At 47.2% G+C, this 21102-nt stretch overlaps 1 protein-coding gene across 1 annotated transcript in view; it reads left to right on the top strand.

Annotated features, from left to right (window-relative positions):
- LOC138520541 (E3 ubiquitin-protein ligase TRIM39-like) overlaps positions 1-21102 on the top strand; it is a 258308-nt gene that overhangs the window by 122333 nt on the left and 114873 nt on the right. Inside the window, exons 5-8 of the mRNA XM_069632885.1 lie at positions 602-624; positions 4714-4826; positions 7410-7430; positions 7533-7559. Of these exons, the coding sequence (XP_069488986.1) occupies positions 602-624; positions 4714-4826; positions 7410-7430; positions 7533-7559 (184 nt within the window). The remainder of the gene's footprint in view (positions 1-601; positions 625-4713; positions 4827-7409; positions 7431-7532; positions 7560-21102) is intronic.

Genomic DNA, 21102 nt, shown 5'->3' on the forward strand with positions numbered 1-21102 from the left:
ACATGCAAACACACACACAAACATGCACACACACGCATTGAGCATCTACCTTCCTACACATGCACACTTGTGAACCTGCAAAGCACACTGCACTGAGTACAGACAACAGTTTTGGGTCTATTTGACCTAAAACATTTGACCTAATCACATTTGATCAAAATTATTTGACCTTTTTTTCAGTTTAAAATGTGGGGGGAGACCCCACGCAACCCCCATCCCCTATTCCCTTGACCTAATCTATACCCTTACCCAACCCCATATATATATTTAATTAAATTTGACCAAAAAAAGGTCAAAACAATTTGATCAAATGTTTTAGGTCAATCATGCTAATACCCAGGCAACCGTGTCCAAGCTGGCAGAGTGTGTCAGCAAAACCAGCAGCTCAGAAGAAACTGTTAAGAAACCCCAGGATATGGCTTTAAAGCTTAGACTGTAGGTCAGCTTGAAGGTTTTGGGTGACGTTTTGCTTTCATAGACGAGATAATGCAGCAATCTAACTCTTTCCTTCAATAACAGCTCAGTCGCTGTAAAATGGAAATCAATGTTTAGAGCAATGTGGGATACCTATTTATCTTGTCTTTTCTCTTTCTCTCTCTAGGATGTGAAGCGTGTCTTGGGCAGGTAAGTATCCTCTTGCCTTGATGTGCCCTCAATGTGGACTCACGTTTTATCCCCATGGATGTCCTCTGTTGCTCACATTTATTACACATGTCAGACCCCGGCTCCATCTTAACTCCTGGGAGATTTAGCATTTCTATGTGTGATTTAAAAATAGAGACTGGTTTTACATTATCCCTTGCAAGCCTCTCCCCCCCTCTCTCAAACTCAGTGCGGGGCCCGTCCTTCTGTATAACCCTATAGACTCTGTGCTATTAACCCGTTGCAAGCCTCTCCCGCCTCTCTCAAACTCACAGTGTATGGCCCTGCCTTCTGTATAACCCTATATACCCCATATAAACTCCGTACTATTACCCATTGCAAGCCTCTCACCCTCTCTATAAGCTCACAGTGCAGGGCCCCTCCTTTAGTCTAACCCTATATACCACATATAGACTCTCTTCTATTACCCTTTGCAAGCCTCTCACTCTTCTCTCTAAGCTCACAATGCAGGGGCCCTCCTTCAGTCTAACCCTATATACCCCATATAGACCCTGTACTGTTACCCCTTGCAAGCCTCTCACTCCTCTCTCTAAGCTCGCAGTGCAGGGCCCTTCCTTCAGTCTAACCCTATATACCCCATATAGACTTTCTACTATTACCCTTTGCAAGCCTCTCACTCCTCTCTCTAAGCTCACAATGCAGGACCCTTCCTTCAGTCTAACCCTATATACCCCATATAGACTCTGTGCTATTACCCCTTGCAAGCCTTTCAGTCTTCTCCCTAAGCTCACAGTGCAGGGCCCTTCCTTCAGTCCAACCCTATATACCCCATATAGACTCTGTACTATTAAACCCTTGCACTTCTCTCTCTCTCTAAGCTCACAGTGCAGGGCCTGCCTTCTGTATAACCCTATATATCCCCCTGTATGCTTGCTTGCTTCCCTGACTTGCATTCGCACTTAGCTAATTCCATCATCAGTGATCCAAGGGAACTAGCAAAGATGGCTGACTTGTGGGTCTCTCACAGGGTTAACCACAGTGTTCAGGGGACAGGTAAGGCAGGCCAAAATTCTTCCTTCTTACAGCGCCTCAAAGTAGAAGTGGGTAAACCCCTTGTGGGTGGTTCCAAAAAGAAGGATTGCGCCAGTAACCCAAAGGTGAGTGGTGGTTCCTCAGTAATTCCCAGAGTCCCCAGCACCTGCTGGGACTGTGGAAAAACAAACCATCCAAGAGGTCCCCTTAGCTGTCCTAAAAAGACTGCTGAGCAGAGTGCCTAAAACATGGCCTCTGGTCACCGGGAGACCTGCCCTTGTGCAGACATCCCAGAGATGTCTTCAGCTTTGCTTAATGTGGGAGGGTCAAGTCCCAGAAAGGGGACAGGAAGAGGGGTATTTCCCTCCAGTACTTAGCAGTATGTCCATTCCATTAAAGTGCACAGCCACCCGACCACAGGAATCGGAGACACTACTTCCTGTACCACTGTTATTGCCAGCACTTTCTTTGGGCCAAAGGTTCTAACGAATAGTCCTCTGCAGGCCACTAAGTTATCTAGTGCCCCCTTAAGACTTTCCCTGTCGCTAACATTTCCCTTCAGATAGTTAATTGGAAGTTAGCTCTCCCTTAGTGTCCATGAAAAGTTCCCTGGCAGTTTTTTCCGGGGAATGACTTGGAAGAGAGATAGAGATCTTTAAAGGCACCGCTCTCATCCCAGGAATTGTGAACTTAAATTCCACCCCTGTGGGTTCTATGTGTTTTTACCATTTTTCATCACTAATTTGATTTTGACTGTAAAGCATGGGTGGAGGCCCATTAATATCCCTGTTCCCCCAGCCCGCCACCCCCTCCCCTGCCAACCCCCACCTCAGTGAAAAATTGCCACTAAACAAATACAATGAAAAATATATGGCAAAAAGTGATTTGTCTTTTAATCACCTACTAAACTCTCCCCTGTCCTAAAAGTCGTATTGAAATGATTAGCTACCTAAATCTTGACCTCATATACTTACACTTAATTTACCAAAAGAGCAGGGAAACCCCTTTGATCAGATATGTGAACCAACCTTGTCAATCTGATGGAATTACTTTTTTCATTTCCACTTATAAGACCATCAGTAGTGACTTACCATCAAAACCTTTTAATGCTCATCCAAAATCCATAAATCAATCATTGGACTTCTATTCCCACAGTTCACAAAGTACTGGGACGAAGAAGAGGAGAAATTGAGCAATGTGTAATAGGAAAGACTGCGAACATAGTGAGTGCTCAAGTGTTTCCGGACACACACCTGTGCCCGGGAAATTCAAGCAGCCCAAACTGAGAATGGAAGGCAGCTGCTGTGGCGACTGGCGAGAGAGCGTTGCACCTCTCTGCACGAGGCTGCGTGTCGAGAAGCCAGAACCGGTATGGTGGAGCCAGGCTGTGCACCACCAGGGGAAGAAGGAACTGCTAAGCCGTGGGATGCTGTGAGAATGCTTGGAGCCGGTGAAGATTACCTGGCCGTTCTCAGAAGGTGAACAGCAGTATTCTGCTTACCAGAGCCGAGAACACAGCAGGTGTGTCGAGTGGAAGCCACGGAGGACCGCCGAGTGAAGGAAAGCAGAACATGAGAGGGGGTCTGTAGGGATTCCTTCACTGGCTGCCCGCAAGAGAAGAAACCAACGCCTACAGAGACCAGTGAGTCCTCCTGAGAGCAATGGGGACACAGAGGCGTATCGCGAGAGCGCCGAAAGCGAACAATTGAAGGTTCAATACATGAGAGAAAGCAGAGAGATGGACTTGTTGAGGAAAGGGCATTTAAATCGAAAATAAACCCATTTCTAACGTGTAAATGTACACAGTGTCAATATGAAAAGAGCAGAACGAAGATGTTCTATCAAGAAGATACATTATCCAATATCATATACAAGCAGCCTTTGGAATGGGCGGAAGACCCGATTAAGTAGAAGTCCTGGCAGGAATCAGGCAATCTCAAGTGTATAAAGCAGAGGTCCTGGCAGGGGAGTATGCCAGGCAAATTGAAGTGTGTAAAACAAAATTGGTGTGCAAGCATTGTACTTGGCCAAAAGAAGCCCAAGGAACTGTTGTTAAGTAAAACAAGTACAGTGTGCAAGTGCTGCCCTGGGCCAAAAAAAGGCCCAAACAGTTGTTCTGGAGAGAAAGTACAAGTGTGAAGTCAGACAGATATTGTGCAAATATTGTGCTTGGCCAGAAGAGGCCCAAAGAACTGTTTTTGAAAGAAACCAAGATTTTGAAACCAAACTGTTTTTGTGCAAGTTATACGTGGCCATGAGAGACCCAAAGAACAGTTGTGTGTGAAACACCCTCAAGGAGTAAAGAAGAATCCAGGGGAAGGGAATCACCCTCTGGAGTCAAGAACGTCATCCCTGAAGGAACTTTTTATTGAAGTCCTCTTACTTTATGAACACGTTTTCAAATCACTTGAGGTTAAAGACAATTCCCTTTTTCACCTTAGAGTTTAGTTTTAGTGTGAGGGTCAGAAGAGATTTGGACACTGGACAGTTTTGTTTTGACATCCTGACAGAGACAGATTCTTAGTTTTGGTTTTAGGTCGGGAAATTCCTCTTATTGCAGGGTCAGAGAGGCCTTTTCCCAACCCTTTTATTTTCAATAAGTCTTTAATCCAACACATAGCTGACTTGTATCCAACTCTTATTCCTGACGCCTCACACCACCCTCTCCTCCCCGGGGGTCTCTCATTCAGAATGTAGAGATTCACGGACCCACCCTCTCCTCCCCAGGGGTCTCTCATTGAAAATGTATCAGAATGTAGAGATTCCCGAGCCCACCCTCGCCTCCCCGGGGGTCTCTCATTCAGAATGTGCCTCCCAGTAGTGGCTCCTTTGCCCTTCCTCACTCGCCTGCCGGTCTCTTGTTTCTCATTTATCACACGTGTGGTCCTGTCTACCCCTCTGTTTTACGGGGGATGTGCCTCCCCTCCCTTTCCTGCATGTTGATTCAGAGCCTTCCCTTCCCATCTTTAGGAATGGGGTCTCTTTTTCCTCCCCCTTATCTCACTGTTTAGACCCCCTTTACTCTTACTTGTCACTGGAGGCTGAGGGTTATATACAGCATCTTTCTATAATTCTCAGGTGCAGTGAAGTGAAGGCTCTGAAGCCCCAGGAAGATGCCCCTGGAATGGAGACGACGCTGCTGAGCACCACGCGAAATGCCCACCTGCAGGAAAAGCTCACGGAATTAAAAGGTAGATATGAGTCCAGGCCCACCCGAGAGGTAATGTTGATAGGGAAGGCTTTTCCAACCATCTCAACGCACTTATTTAATTGAAATACATGTAAATATGCACAGCTCAATGAAAAACCAATATGTCGGCATTCTTGTACTTGTATCGGGCACAGGTAGATAGCAAGCAATGGAGAGCGTCACAATGGCTGAGTCCAGGTGAGAATGAGAGCCGCATACCCTGAATGCTATTACCTGCTGCACCGAGTGTTTAGAGGAATTCCTTATATAGCAAGGTCTTCTGTTTTTTTGTAAACTGCAGGCATAATGGTGCTGTGCGGAGGTGGGTTAGGGTCGTGTGCCACAGTGCTGGCGCATAATGGGAGATCTTTCTCTTCCTGTGTTTTTTGCTTTTGGGCATTTATTTATTTCCAGTCTTGCAAAGATGTGGCATCTGGAATTGCACTGGCTTCCTAATTTGACCAGTTCCTTGGCTAGGTACAGCTGTGGCTGGGTTACCACAGCCTTGTATGTAATGTAGGCTATTTTAAAGATGTTTTGGGCCGTTAGAAAGGTTGGGGGCAATGTGGTCAAACTGTTTGATGCCGATGATATGTGTGGTGCGAGGGTTGAGGGGGACGGTCAGAGAGGAGTACGTTTCCACTTCCAGGTGGCCTAGAACTGCGGACTACTGCAGGCCTGAAACCCGAGGCTGGCCAGAAAGATCTGATAGTGTGCAGTCCTGTTAGTTGCTACCAAGCCGTCGGGGCATTTTTGTCACTTGGGGATAGCTTCGGCATTAACTCTTTGAGGTCCATGCCAGTTAGCCATGATTGGATGAGTGTTTGATTGGATGAGTGATTGATTGGATGAGTGTTTGATTGGATGAGTATTTGATTGGTGGGGTTCCCGAGAAGTAAAACCATGTTTTTTGTGGGGTCGATTTATAAGAAATGAACCGGTCTTCCATGACTGAATGAAAAAACTAAATGCATGTACATATAATGCACTTGTTGAGTTGTACATAAAACTCATAAAATCTAGCAAAATATATAGAGGTGTGAAAAAAGATGAATTGCAAAATTAAACTGTAAATATTTAATTTAGTAAGTCAAAATAATCCCTAAAAAGGGATAAACGGAAGGACTGACACAAATCATTAAAGAAGGGGAGGGGGAGAAGTTAGAAGGGGACAATAAAAGGCTAACCAGTCTTTTACCATTTTACTTTAAGAGAAGGGCGGAATACACCTTTAAAATAAATTATATTGCAGAAAAAAAGGTTATTGATATTAAAAGGAGACGTGCCAAATACCTTTTTCATTAAGAAAAATGTGTTGCAAAAATGAAAAGAGATTTTATTTCGGTCAGAAGTATTGTGGTGAAAAGACAGATCCGGTAGAATATGTGTGGCTTGGACCCTCCCCTTCCTGCAGTGGAAACTGAACGGTTCTGCAGGAACGGCTGCAAGGGCTGTTGCCGTCCTATACCATGTGTTGGAGGTCGTAATGACGGATGTACATATGTTGATAGTGTACGTTTAGTACTTTTGCTTACCTGTGATTTTCATTGATAAGAGTTGGTTGAAGGCCTAATAAATAGCAGTGCATTTGTATACATTCTGCCTCACTTGAGTTATTAGAGTGCTCTGTGTGTGCTTAATTGAACCCATCACCACCCACACTCTCCCAAGTCTAGGCCTTACTGCCCAGTCACACTACCTTGATAGAGTTTGGCTAGACATTAGTGTCGTCCTGGTCACCAGAGTAGGGGGGCCTCTCAGAATCTATCCATAGGGCTGAGTCTGAAGATCCATCTTTACCACCTCAGTAGACAGCCTCAGTAGACCATGTTTCCTGATTAGAGAACCCCAAAAGGCCAATAAAGACATTATTTATATCCTGAGAGCGCTGCATCAGGGACCCCTTGGCCTCTGAATAGTAGGTCATACTGTACTCGTGACACAACAGTCTGGCCAACAATGTCTCAGGCATATCGGCCTCCCAGACTTCTGGACTTGGACCGGCTCAGACAATAATTTAGCTTCCCGCTCGGCTAGAGCCTGAAACTTAGCATTGACGCCTTTAGGGCTTGTGGTGTTGGGGTAATAGGGTACGTTTGTTCTAATGCACAAAGTTACTCTCCCAATGCAGTCAATTGCAATCATTGGGATTTGAGAGATGCACAGGTAGGGGGTAATGCCATACCTCGGGGGTCACTTTTAAATCCCCCTGAAGTATTGCTTGCAAGGACACTGAGCCAGTATTGGGTTCAGAAAAGGAGGTCCTTTATCAGATATAGTGGCATGATCTGCCTGATCCAATAAAGAGGCTGCATTACCTGTGATCTTAATGCCCTTTTCCCTGGTCCTTTACTGTCTCCTGAGAATGTTAAGCTCTGAAAGAGTGAGATCTGTGGGTGTGTGACCTGCCCTATGGGGTGCCGGGGGGGAAAAGCCAAAACATGACAATTGACACCCAAGGTGGGGGGCTTTGCAGTGGTGGGAGGTGGGGAGGAATTGGGTTAAGGGCAGGGAGTGCTGGGTTATGTTTTACAGTAAAAAAAGTTTGTGATCTAATACATCACTTGTTTTTCTTTTACTACAGAAACATTTCCTGCAGAAATGGGTAAGTTCCATTAATGGTAATAAATATATTATATTTAACATACTTCAATGTCTCGCTGGTTTGTCTGATTTCACAAACCCTTAATGTTCTTCTTACTTTCAGATTGGAGATACGTGAAATCCTGTGAACGTGAGTACTTGTGATTTACAAATCCCAAACTAACCCTCCATGAGTCCTCCTGGATCTCAGGAGTCACTGTCAGGTGAGGCAGCTTGAGTCCCCTGCAGTGACACTCGGTCATAGGAAAGCAACATGAGTCACAGAGAGTCACCAGTAGGTGAGGCAGCTTGAGTCCCCTGCAGTGACACTCGGTCATAGGAAAGCAACATGAGTCACAGAGAGTCACCAGTAGGTGAGGCAGCTTGAGTCCCCTGCAGTGACACTCGGTCATAGGAAAGGAACATGAGTCACAGAGAGTCACCAGTAGGTGAGGCGGCATGAGTCCCCTGCAGTGACACTGTCATAGGAAAGGAACATGAGTCACATAGAGTCACCAGTAGGTGAGGTGGCATGAGTCCCCTGCAGTGACACTCGGTCATAGGAACGGAACATGAGTCACAGAGAGTCACCAGTAGGTGAGGCAGCTTGAGTCCCCTGCAGTGACACTCGGTCATAGGAAAGGAACATGAGTCACAGAGAGTCACCAGTAGGTGAGGCGGCATGAGGCTCCTGCAGTGACACTCGGTCATAGGAAAGGAACATGAGTCACAGAGTCACCTTCCTGTTTGAGGTGCCTGAGCACCACCAAACTGCCGCGGTTGAACCACCGGAGCTGGTTTCAATCTCGGCTCCTGGGCTAGCGGACTCAATCCAACCAAAGCACATGGTCCAGGATAATGCATTTTCCTACACTCCAGGCCTCTTGTTGCCCGCACACGTGAGCAGAATATCAGCCCACCCATTAGCCAAAACCTGCATTAGTGTCACGTAAAGTAGGGCTGCGAGGGCTCCCCATATACAGGAACTGCCCTGTTCAGCCTCAGGTTCCCCTATAACTGCACCCCCTATCCCACAATATATAAAGCCTCTTTTATTATAAGGATTTTTTTGCAGATGTTTATTCTACTGTCAATAACTTATTTTTGAAGTCCCACGTCTAAGTGCTTGCATCTTACTTTCACCAATAGAGTACATGTACTCACACAATGGGCCTCATTCCAAGTCCGGCGGTAACCGTGCTGGAAAAACCGGCAGGTTGCCGCCGGACCTGGAATGAATTACCGGCTCCAGACTTGCCGGATTTACCGGGGCATTACAGCCCCGGCAGTCCGGTAATTCCGGAGCCGCCATTCCGTTACTCCCCATTCCCATGGATTCCCATAGGACTCCATGGGAATGGGGAGTGTGGAAACACTGGCACCGTAATTAACGGTGCCAGTGTTTCCATTTCCGTCTGCAGGCGGGTGGCGTTACTCCCGCCAGACAACACCTGGCGGGAGTAACACCACCCACCTGCAGGACTCATAGTTTACCGGTCCGGAAACAGCGGCACAATATCTTCTTCCATTGATTTTATCCTAATTGATTTGAAAAAGAACAAGCATTGGCAATGCCAACAGTTTGGGTTTTGAGTCAGCAAAGTCACTTGTGGTGTGAGTACCTGAGCGTCTAACAGCAGTGCTTGGCAAATGCCTAATACTTGTACACAAGCCAAAACTGCTGGCTTTGCCAATGTTTGTTTTTACCAGGACTTCAGTGAAGGACACAGATAGTGCTTATAAATCGAGTGGTTGAAAGGAGACCCTGTTCCGACATTTTGATTACACCAATAGAGCATTGGCAGCTGCAACATCTGTTTCTCAGCTGTGTGCCCACAATCTTTGGGAGCTGGCATAGGCTGGTGTAGGCAAGTGTGTTTTGGCAGCATTCTGGATGTGCTGCGGCTGAATGGGACAGAACTTCTACTGAGTAAGCAGTGATTAAAGGACCTAAAGACCCTGGGTTCCGTAATGGTGAGGCTCCATGAGGCTGAGAGGAATTTATAATTAAGGTCGATTTATTTTGTATAAATGTAGAATCCCTGGGCGTGAATTATTTAATTCCATGATCTGCAGCGGTTCGTTTAATGGGCTCTTTTCTAAGGCCATTTCACTGGGCGCGCGGCCATGCTCAGCCTTCCCTCAGGGTAACCTATAGCTGCAGATTTGTCTGTGGGGACTGCGACTGTTCCCAAGTGCGAGGGTTCGTGCCCAACCTCGCACGCCCACTAGACAATTGCTGTTATTATCACACAAGGAAAAGCGGCCTGAAAGTATCGACCTCAGAAGGGTGAAAGACAGAGATCCGCATAACCCATCCATTGTAGAGAAAAATTCCCCAATTTAGGCGGGACAGAGGTAGGCCTTGTAGAGATTGTAGAGCAGGGGCACTAGTATGCATCCTTGCTTTGAACCCTGGTAGGTTGAAATCCACTGCGATGTCCTACCTGCTTTGTCCAGGGGTACTCTGACTCTAGTCCCATCGTGAAGTGTGACTATCGTAGAGAGGAGACCTGCTGGAGTATTCCAACTCGCCAGCTTATTCCAAAGCCTACGCCTATCAACAGAGTCGAAGGCAGCACTGTAGTCTATTAATGCCACATACACTGTTCTCCGACAAATACTCCAGGCTTGTTGGATCACCGTTAACAGCGCGAGGCAATTGGTGGATGTACTCAGGCCCTTATGAAAGCCAGTTTGGTTGAACGGTATTATGTTCAAGCTGACTGCCCAATTCCACAATTCCTCCAATAAAGAGACAAGTGAAGTTTTTTAATGGGACATCTAGCATGGCCAGCAGCCGGTAATTGCTCAGATCAATCCTATTACCCTTCTTCCAAATAGGCACAATGGCACTGTCCCGCCAGGATCGCGGAATCAATGGCACTTCTGTGATCCAGCAAAATAACCAGTGAAGGGCATTAGCCCAATGGGTAGCATCGGCTTTGATCAGGGTACTACAAATACCATCCGGCCCGGGTGCTCTGGAGGTTTTATTTCTCCCGATTAGCCTAAGAACATCAGCCGGACCCTTGAAGTAAGTCCACTTATTTTCGGATAAGTTTGTGAGGGTGTCCACCGTCGCACCACTCCCAACTATATCCACTGTGGCAACTCGCCCCAAGGTGTTCCCAATGAAATCAACCCAAGCTGTTTACGAAACGCTGACTAAATCACGTTTCACGTGGGAATCACCCGCAACGATCTTCCAAAACTGCAGAGTGTCATTAGATCTAGCGCAATCCACCAATAGACGCCAACGAAGGCATTCCAGTTCATATCCACAGAACCTCAACCATTTACAATAAGAGTTTTTGGCCTCTTTGACCCCAGAGGCATGTTCCGTAGCAGTCATCTCCTAACAAGCTAGTTCTCTAAGGAAAACAGAGTTCCTGTCATGATGCCCGCTCCCGGGGAGCGGGTTCAAGCCCTGCGTCTCCGAAAGCGGACATCCAGTCCCCAAGGAAGGACCCAGCAACCCCATATAGGGGCCCTTTGGACAGTGTCCTGGCGCCTATGGCGCCATGCTCATTATGGATGTGCTTGGGTGCACTTACCTGATGCAGACCATCCTGCAGGATCCCGACCTCCTTGAGGCCTGAAAGGAACTACTTTACCTGTGGGACTAATTTACCATCCGGGCGTGGCCGGGAAGGATACATACCTGATTGGAGGAAGGATACATACCTGGAACTTCTTCCAAGGCTATTTAAACCCCACCCGAACAGCCACACGTGCTTCGCGTTGTTCTGCATCTAGCAGCTGGACGCTCACCGTGTCTGCTCCTGCATCCTGACTTCTGCCACGCCTGCCAGCATCCTGGATCACCTGCAAAAGAAGAGAAGAAGAGAACAGAAGAAGGAAAAGTCCTTACCTGCTAAATCCGCATCCCGGAGACATCTCACCGACAATCCTGAAAAGGAAGACTTTTATTTAAAAGCTCATCGCGTCGATCGCTGCAGTGCCGCATTCCACTCACCTTTACTGGGCGCCTCCATGTTCAGCAGCGATCATCCGGATTCGCAGTCACGCCCCAGCGCCTAGGGAGAAAAAGACCAGAACAAAAGGTGAGAGAGAGAGAAGGGAATAAAGAAAGCTAAATCTCCATGTTAAGACTTACCTGTTGATTCATTCCCTCTTCATTTCGGGTCCGCGCCGCATCCTGGCATTTCCGGACCCCGGCCCCTAAGGGGAAAAAGAGACATCAGCGTTAATGAGCGAATGAAAAGACATTACCAAAAAACGCTCATTAAAGACTTACCTGATTTCTGCAAGGATTTCACCTCTCATCTCGGGTCGGTGCCTGTTCCCCGGCATTCCGTACCCCGGCCCCTATGGGGAAAAAGACATTAGCATTAGTACATTAATGCATGGACACAAGGGGAACCTCTTATCAAAAAACTTACCTGGAAGCCAAGCAAGTTTGGTTCTCACCAATCCGAAAATCCAGTGAAGTAACTGGATACCAACGCGCCCCTGCATCAGAAGCAGGATGGAGAGCTCGTCCTTCCAGACCCTAAGGTGAGACGCTACGAGGAATCACAGAAGGGTTTCGAGGAGGGTGAGAGGGGAAAGTGGGAGGCTGATTGCATTACCCCGCAGACAGTTAATCCCCTATTTTCGCCTACAGAAGGATACTTCTGCGAGCCAGACAAGCCAGATTTGGGGGCCCGGTCCAGTCCGTCTTCCGAACCCTGCGCATCACCTTAGAAGAGGTCACAGCAGCGCGAACCAGGCCAGCGCCTCCGCGAACCAGGCCAGCGCCTCCGTGGGAGTCAGGTGAGCGTTACAGAACGCGAAGCCTTCCTACAAATTCCCACCCAGGCGCTATGGAAAGTTCTGAGACTGATCAGTTGGGCCAATTACTGGGGGAATTACGGGCCGAAGTACATGCCGCTCGTCAAGAGACTAATGCCTTCAGGAGGGAATTAATAATATCAAAGGAAAGAACTGATGACCTGGCCAGACAGCTTTTGCAAGGTCAAGCTGGACAAACTCCTCTACCCGGTTCCGGAGGGAACCCTGCTCCTGTGGTTTCCAGTAACCCTGTGCAGATTAATCTACCTGGAAACATGCCGCTGGCCCCACCCGAACGCTTTGCTGGGGACCCCAAACGATTCGCCGTATTCATGAATCAGTGTCGTTTGCACTTCCTGTGCAGACCTGGTGCCTTCCCTAATGATCAGACCAAGGTAGCCTTTGTATTGTCATATCTCAGCGGCTGCGCTGCCGATTGGTCAGTTCCACTGGTTACTCAAGATAACCCGATTCTCCGTGATTTTCAAAGGTTTCAAGCAAGCATGGAAAGGTTATTTGCTCAACACTCTCAGGGGCAGGCTCTGGATGACGAACTTCTATCCCTGCCACAGGGCAATCAGGACCTCCTATCCTATATTGCAACCTTTAATAGACTAATTGTGGAAACGGGATGGCCAGAGGATAAAAGAGTCACGTTGTTTTATCGAGGCCTAGGCGGAGAACTTAAAGATGTCTTGGCCCAAGTTGTAAATCCGCCCCAAGAATGCACAGAGTATATAGACTTAGTGGTCCAATTGGATCACAGACTTCAAAACAGAAAAGCAGATCGGTCCAGGTTTGAGACCCGGGTGTTGGTCAAGACCCATGCTAATCCCAAGGGAGTTGATGTCTCTGAGCCTATGCAAATTGGAGGGGTTAAAGGACCCTTAACTGAAAAGGAACGTGAAAGGAGGCTGCAGTTAAAATTATGTCTTTATTGTGGGAATTCTGGACACTTTCTACGAGATTGCCCGGCAAAACCGCCCCGAAAGGCGGTAGGAGCTGCTGATAAAAACCATGAAGACTCTGTTTCGGGAAACGACTCCGCCCGACAAGTGTAGGGGTCTGCTTGCGGAGCTTGAAAACTAACTCTCAGACCTCCCATTTCATTGTGCCAATGGTTCTCGTAGATCCAGAACAGCCTAAGCGGTTGCATGCAATAAAGGCATACATCGATAGTGGGGCTATTGGAAACTATGTGGATCATGAATTGGTCTCTAGGATTAACCTCCCTCTCCGTCCTAAAACCAGCAAAGATGTCATCACCACAGTCGATGGAACTGAAATTGCCTCTGGACCAGTAACACATTCCACTACTGAGGTGACTCTTATTTGTCCCGACGGCCATCGGGAGGGTGTTTTGTTTGATGTAATCAAGGCTCCACAGTTTCAGGTTATTCTTGGAATCCCTTGGTTAGAGACACATAATCCTTGAATTGATTGGCGAGCTAAGAGAATAACCTTCCCGGATTGTACACAAACCTGCTACCCAGAAAACCTGAAGATTAATCTAGCATCTGTAACCTCTGCCTCCATGCAACTACCTCCGGAATACCAAGACTTTCAGGACGTCTTCCAAAAGGAACAGGCCAACACGTTACCTCCTCACAGATCGTACGATTGCCAAATCGATCTGGTGCCCGGTGCACAACCCCCTTGTAGCAGGATTTATGCCCTTACCGAACCTGAGAGTCTGCATTTGAGACAATATTTGGATCAATACCTAGCTAATGGTTTTATTCGCCCGTCAAAGTCCCCGGCATCCTCGGCTTTGTTCTTCGTGCCCAAAAAAGAAGGCGACCTTAGAACTTGTATAGATTACCGCGCATTGAACCAGATAACGGTTAAAAACCGTTATCCTCTGCCTCTGATCCCTGAACTCCTTGACCAGGTGAAGGACGCTTGCATATACACCAAGTTAGATCTCCGGGGGGCTTATCATCTGGTACGAGTTAAAGAAGGCGACGAATGGAAAACTGCCTTCCGTACTAAATATGGATTATTCGAGTACCAGGTGATGCCTTTCGGATTGTGTAACGCGCCGGCTGCCTTCCAATACTTCATGAATGAAGTCCTTCAGGAACTCATCGATGTTTGTGTTGTCATATATATCGATGACATTCTGGTGTACTCCTTTCGGAATCTGATCACCGAAATCACTTCAGGGATGTACTTGAAAAACTGCGACAACACAAACTATTTGCTAATTTGGAGAAATGTGTTTTGCATACCACAGAAGTCGAGTTTCTAGGTTTCATCTTGACACCCAAAGGAGTCCGAATGGACTCAAGAAAAGTGGATGCCATCCACAAATGGCCATCACCTAGCTCTGTAAAAGGGGTTCAAAGCATGCTCGGCTTTGCCAATTTCTATCGCAGGTTTATCCCGGAATTTTCACGCATGGTACAACCCATTACTGCACTCTTGAGGAAAAATAAAAATTTTGAATGGTCTGAAGAAGCCGAGCAGGCCTTTCAGGATTTAAAAGCTAAGTGTACCTCTGCACTTATATTGAAACACCCGCGTCCAGATCTCCCTTATGTCGTCGAGACTGACGCATCCAGCCTAGCCATGGGTGCTGTCCTGTCCCAAAGAGATCCCTAAACCAACCAACTGCATCCCGTAGAATTTTGGTCCAGAAAATTCTCGGCACCCGAGGTTAATTATGCAATCACGGACAAAGAACTGTTAGCCATTAAGTCCGCTTTTAAAGCCTGGCGGCATTATCTGCTTGGCGCTCGACATACCATCACAGTGATCACTGATCTCCGGAATTTACAGTATTTGAAAACCGCCAAGGCCCAGTCATCATGGCAGCTCCGTTGGGCTTTGTTTTTCGCTGAATTTGATTTCGTGATTACCTATCGACCTGGCTGCAAGAATGGCAAAGCAGACGCCTTATCCCGATTTGGAATGGGAGAATCTGATACAAACTCAGAACCAGTACCAATAATTCCCGAACAGAGGATTCTAGGCATGACTTCGTTACAGACGCTTGAAGACATTCAAGCCAGAGTGAAACAACTCCTGGACCCTACAACCTTACAGGATTGGATACAAAAGGGATCAGACTTTACCATAGATAATGGTTTACCTTATTTCCAAGGACGCTTATTCCTGCCACATAAGGAATTACACGAACTAGTTATTTCCGGTTATCATGATGCATTAATAGAGGGACACCCCGGCATTGCCAAGACAGAGGAAAAGGTGAAACGACAATTTTGGTGGCCCTCTTGGCGAAAAGATGTTAAATCTTTTGTGATGTCCTGTGGTGTTTGTGCCCAAAATAAAAGTCAAAAGAAAAGACCAGCCGGTCTCCTTCAACCTCTAAACATACCGCCAGCACCCTGGCACACCCTATCAATGGATTTTATTACGGACCTGCCTCCTTGTTCGGGGTACAATACAATTCTGGTAATTGTGGATTTGTTTTCCAAAATGGCCCACTTTATTCCTTTGAAAGGTTTACCTTCAGCTTCTGTCCTAGCCAAAGAATTCCTCGAAAATATTGTCCGGCTACATGGATTCCCATCTATACTAATCTCTGATCGGGGAAGCCAATTCATTTCCCACTTCTGGCGCAAATGTTGTCAAATGGCGCAGATCGACGTAAGATTATCGACCAGTCACCACCCTCAGACCGATGGTCAGACCGAGAGGACAAATCAGACCCTTGAGCAATACTTATGGTGTATGTTACAGCAATCTGAAAACAACTGGAAAGACATTCTTTGGATAGCCGAATATGCATATAATAGTTCGGTACACTCTGGAACTGGCCACAGTCCTTTTTATACTTTGTTTGGGCATCACCCTCGAACCTCAAACCTTGACTCATCTCAGAACCTCGGAATGCCTGCAGTAGAACATCTGCATTCTACAATTACCCAAGCCTTCAAAGAGGCAACTACGCATTTACAACAAGCCAAGAGAAAATACAAGGAGAATGCTGATCTACATCGGAGTGAAGCACCTCCGTATCAGATTGGGGATCAAGTGTGGTTAGCTACCAGACATTTACCACTCAAAGGGCCTCGAACTTTTAACCCAAAATATCTGGGACCTTATTCTATTACGGCAATAATTATCCCAGTGGCTGTTAAACTTGATTTACCAGCTAGTATGTGAATTCACCCTGTTTTTCATGTGTCACTTCTGAAACCAGTGGTACCCGGAACCCGACTACTCAAACCTCCAGAACCTATTCTAATAGATGGGGAGCCCGAATTTGAAGTGAAGAACATTTTAGACTCAAAAATGTTTAGGTCAAAACTGTTCTACCTAATTGATTGGAAGGGGTACGGACCTCAGGAGAGGTCGTGGGAACCCAGCGACCATGTGCATGCACCTCGATTAGTCAGGAAATTCCACCGACTCTTCCCAGACAAACCAAAATCCCCAGAGGGAACAACCTTGGGAGGGGCCTTGGGGGGGGGGGTGTGCTGTCATGATGCCCGCTCCCGGGGAGCCGGTTCAAGCCCTGCGTCCCCGAAAGCAGACATCCAGTCCCCAAGGAAGGACCCAGCAACCCCATATAGGGGCCCTTTGGACAGTGTCCTGGCGCCTATCGCGCCAGGCTCATAAAAGACATCAGTCCTGGCGCCATAGGCTCCAGGCTCATTATGGATGTGCTTGGGTGCACTTATCTGATGCCGACCATGCTGCAAGATCCCGGCCTCCTTGAGGCCTGAAAGGAACTACTTTACCTGTGGGACTAATTTACCATCCGGGCGTGGTCGGGGAAGGATACATACCTGATTGGAGGAAGGATACATACCTGGAACTTCTTCCAAGGCTATTTAAACCCCACCCGAACAGCCACACGTGCTTCGCGTTGTTCTGCATCTAGCAGCTGGACGCTCACCGTGTCTGCTCCTGCATCCTGACTTCTGCCACGCCTGCCAGCATCCTGGATCACCTGCAAAGGAAGAGAAGAAGAGAACAGAAGAAGGAAAAGTCCTTACCTGCTAAATCCGCATCCCGGAGACATCTCGCCGACAATCCTGAAAAGGAAGACTTTTATTTAAAAGCTCATCGCGTCGATCGCTGCAGCGCCGCATTCCACTCACCTTTACTGGGCGCCTCCATGTTCAGCAGCGATCATCCGGATTCGCAGTCACGCCCCAGCGCCTAGGGAGAAAAAGACCAGAACAAAAGGTGAGAGAGAGAAGGGATAAGGAAAGCTAAATCTCCATGTTAAGACTTACCTGTTGATTCATTCCCTCTTCATTTCGGGTCCGCGCCGCATCCTGGCATTTCCGGACCCCGGCCCCTAAGGGGAAAAAGAGACATCAGCGCTAATGAGCGAATGAAAAGACATTACCAAAAAACGCTCATTAAAGACTTAACTGATTTCTACAAGGATTTCACCTCTCATCTCGGGTCGGTGCCTGTTCCCCGGCATTACGTACCCCGGCCCCTATGGGGAAAAAGACATTAGCATTAGTACATTAATGCATGGACACAAGGGGAACCTCTTATCAAAAAACTTACCTGGAAGCCAAACAAGTTTGGTTCTCACCAATCCGAAAATCCAGTGAAGTAACTGGATACCAACGCGCCCCTGCATCAGAAGCAGGATGGAGAGCTCGTCCTTCCAGACCCTAAGGTGAGACGCTACGAGGAATCACAGAAGGGTTTCGAGGAGGGTGAGAGGTGAAAGTGGGAGGCTGATTGCATTACCCCGCAGACAGTTAATCCCCTATTTTCGCCTACAGAAGGATACTTCTGCAAGCCAGACAAGCCAGATTTGGGGGCCCGGTCCAGTCCATCTTCCGAACCCTGCGCATCACCTTAGAAGAGGTCACAGCAGCGTGAACCAGGCCAGCGCCTCCGCGAACCAGGCCAGCGCCTCCGTGGGAGTCAGGTGAGCATTACAGTTCCTTTCTCCTCATGGTGGTTTGCTTATCAAACAAGTGTTTGTGGGACCCAGCAGTAGTCACACGAGCCTTAGAGTACCTTTCAATGAGGAAATTATTAATAACCGACTGGACCAGGACACCAAAATCCATAACTGCATTAATGGTGCAGGTTTTAGAGCGTTTGAGGGAAGTTACCTCGCAATCCTCTATGTATCCAAGGAGAGCCGACTGCATAGGGGCCTCGATTGAAGAAAGATTTTGTGCGTTCCATGAGACACGCTTCAAGGCGGCATTGACTCTAAGCACCCCGTCGGCTAACAGTCTGAGGTGCTTCACGGCAGTTCAAACTCACTCGAAGCGGAAAGTGATCGCTCTCCAATCTGAAGATCACACTCATGTCAAGTATCAATGAGCAGGAATTTGCAACAAAGACGTAATCCAATATACTACTCGATGTTTGTCCCGTGCGAGTGTATTGTGGTGGGCAGTCGGACGGCACAGATCCATTTAGCATCTTAAACCCACACGAGTACAAGATGCTTGCCAACTCCAAGCCTCTCTTACAGCAACATGAGAGCAGATCCTCATCTGCCACAATGATCTCAGAGGTGGCTTCACAGTCCGGGCGGGACAATTCCCTCAGTATCCTAGAATTAAAGTCCCCACAGATTATATATGGGGTACAACCAAGCTTACACTGGAGGAATAAGTCAAAGTCGGACATCACCATCTTTAGGGTGGATCATAGACGTTCACAACAATAGGTTCACTGGTCACCCCACAGAGTCAACTAATTGGAAAGGTAATCTTACCAAATGACAAACTGGGAGAAGTAGTAACAATCTGCAGCACAATAAGGGGGTTCTTAACTGTGAGCAGTAGGCCTCCCTCAGGACAACCCCGTAGACCCTTGGCCGCCAGTTTATGGCAAGATTGCCAACCATCAATGACAAATTCTTCAGTAAGTCAAGTCTCTTGGAGAGCCACCAAGGAGTAGTCATCATTTTCTTCCATCAAGCCATCCCCCTCCAATAAATGGGGATGTCTGTGTGTGTTCCAACTGAGCAGACTCGCCATTTGGTCAGGGACATGTGGTAAGGGCCTTGTCCCCCGTGTAGAGCCACCAATTTTGCCAGCCAAGTCCAATGAGATTTTCCCCCCTCAGAAAGGGCTGGAAATCCAGCCTCATAATTAATTTCGGGGGCAACAGGGATTTTATTTAAGTTTAATTCGTTAATGCCGGGTAACCCGTTGTCATATCTTGTGCCCTACTCCGTTTCCACCAGCACACGCTTATCTCCCACACGTCCAAATAATATCTTGTGCCCTACTCTGTTCCCATCAGCACACACTCATATCCCATACCTCCAAATGATATCTCATGCCACACTCCGCTTCCACAATCACACACTCATATCCCATACGTCCAATTGATATCTTGTGCCATACACCACTTCCACCAGCACACACTCATATCTCATACGTCCAATGATATCTCGTGCCATAATCCACTTCCACCAGCACACTCATATCCCATATGTCCAAATGATATCTCGTGCCATACTCCGCTTCCACCAGCCCATGCTCATATCCCATAGGTCCAAATGATATCTCGTGCCATACTCCGCTTCCACCAGCACACGATCATTTCCCATACGTCCAAATGATATCTCGTGCCATACTCCGCTTCCACCAGCACACGCTCATATCCCATACCTCCAAATTATATCTCGTGCCATACTCCGCTTCCACCAGCACAAGCTCATATCCCATAGGTCCAAATGATATCTTGTGCCATACTCCGCTTCCACCAGCACACGCTCATATCCCATACCTCCAAATGATATCTCGTGCCATACTCCGCTTCTACCAGCACACGCTCATATCCCATAGGTCCAAATGATATCTCGTGCCATACTCTGCTTCCACCAGCACACGCTCATATCCCATACCTCCAAATGATATCTCGTGCCATACTCCGCTTCTATCAGCACACGGTCATATCCCATAGGTCCAAATGATATCTCGTGCCATACTCCGCTTCCACCAGCACACGCTCATATCCCATACCGCCAAATGATATCTCGTGCCATACACCGCTTCTACCAGCACACGGTCATATCCCATAGGTCCAAATGATATCTAGGTCCAAATGATATCTCGTGCGATACTCCGCTTCCACCAGCACACGCTCATATCCCATACCCCCAAATGATATCTCGTGCCATACACCGCTTCTACCAGCACACGGTCATATCCCATAGGTCCAAATGATATCTCGTGCCATACTCCGTTTCCACCAGCACACACTCATATCCCATACATTCAATCGGACTTTCCTGCTCCAATGCATATGACAATATACTGTCTGAATGGAAAAAGACAATCGAAGTAGGTTTGGTAACTTTCTCACATATATTGACTGTTTTTATATCGCTGCTCAATAAACATCGTAGAGGGATAATAGCGGGGAACAAGTCCAGTATATGGGCATGATCAGGGCTCAAGTCGAGGGTACACGCGGGGAGACCGGCTAAAAGAGAAACATGGATGCCCTCTTTGAATTTATGAATTAAAGCCAACCTCCGCGATCAAACAGCAGTTGTCAGGTTTGTAGCCTGGACACTTCACCACTGCACTATATAACCTGATGCAAAATAACAAAGAACTAAAGGTGAAATATCCCATTTCGGTACTGCAAGTGCCAGGGAAAACATTTGTATTGGTTCTTCGAGTTCAGAACATGAACACCTTTTAACATTTTCAAAAACACTATTAGTAGAAAATATCCTGTCTTGGTTTTGTGTGTGTGTTGATTTTTTGAAAGGCAAATGCCATTCGTCCTGTGCAATTTGGGTGGTTATGCAAAGCCAATTTAATGAAGTGTGCATATTTCAGCTTGATATGCTAATGTCTGGCAAAGTCACATCCCATTGCGTTTGTTGATGAGTCCCCCCACTTTAATTTTTAGAACTTGACCCCGGGGCACGATTCAAAACTAAAGTGTCCTGGCCACAGAACACACTCCGGACC

This window comes from Ambystoma mexicanum, chromosome 13 (genome assembly GCF_040938575.1).
Source record: "Ambystoma mexicanum isolate Mex_15411 chromosome 13, UKY_AmexF1_1, whole genome shotgun sequence".
NCBI lineage: Eukaryota > Metazoa > Chordata > Amphibia > Caudata > Ambystomatidae > Ambystoma > Ambystoma mexicanum.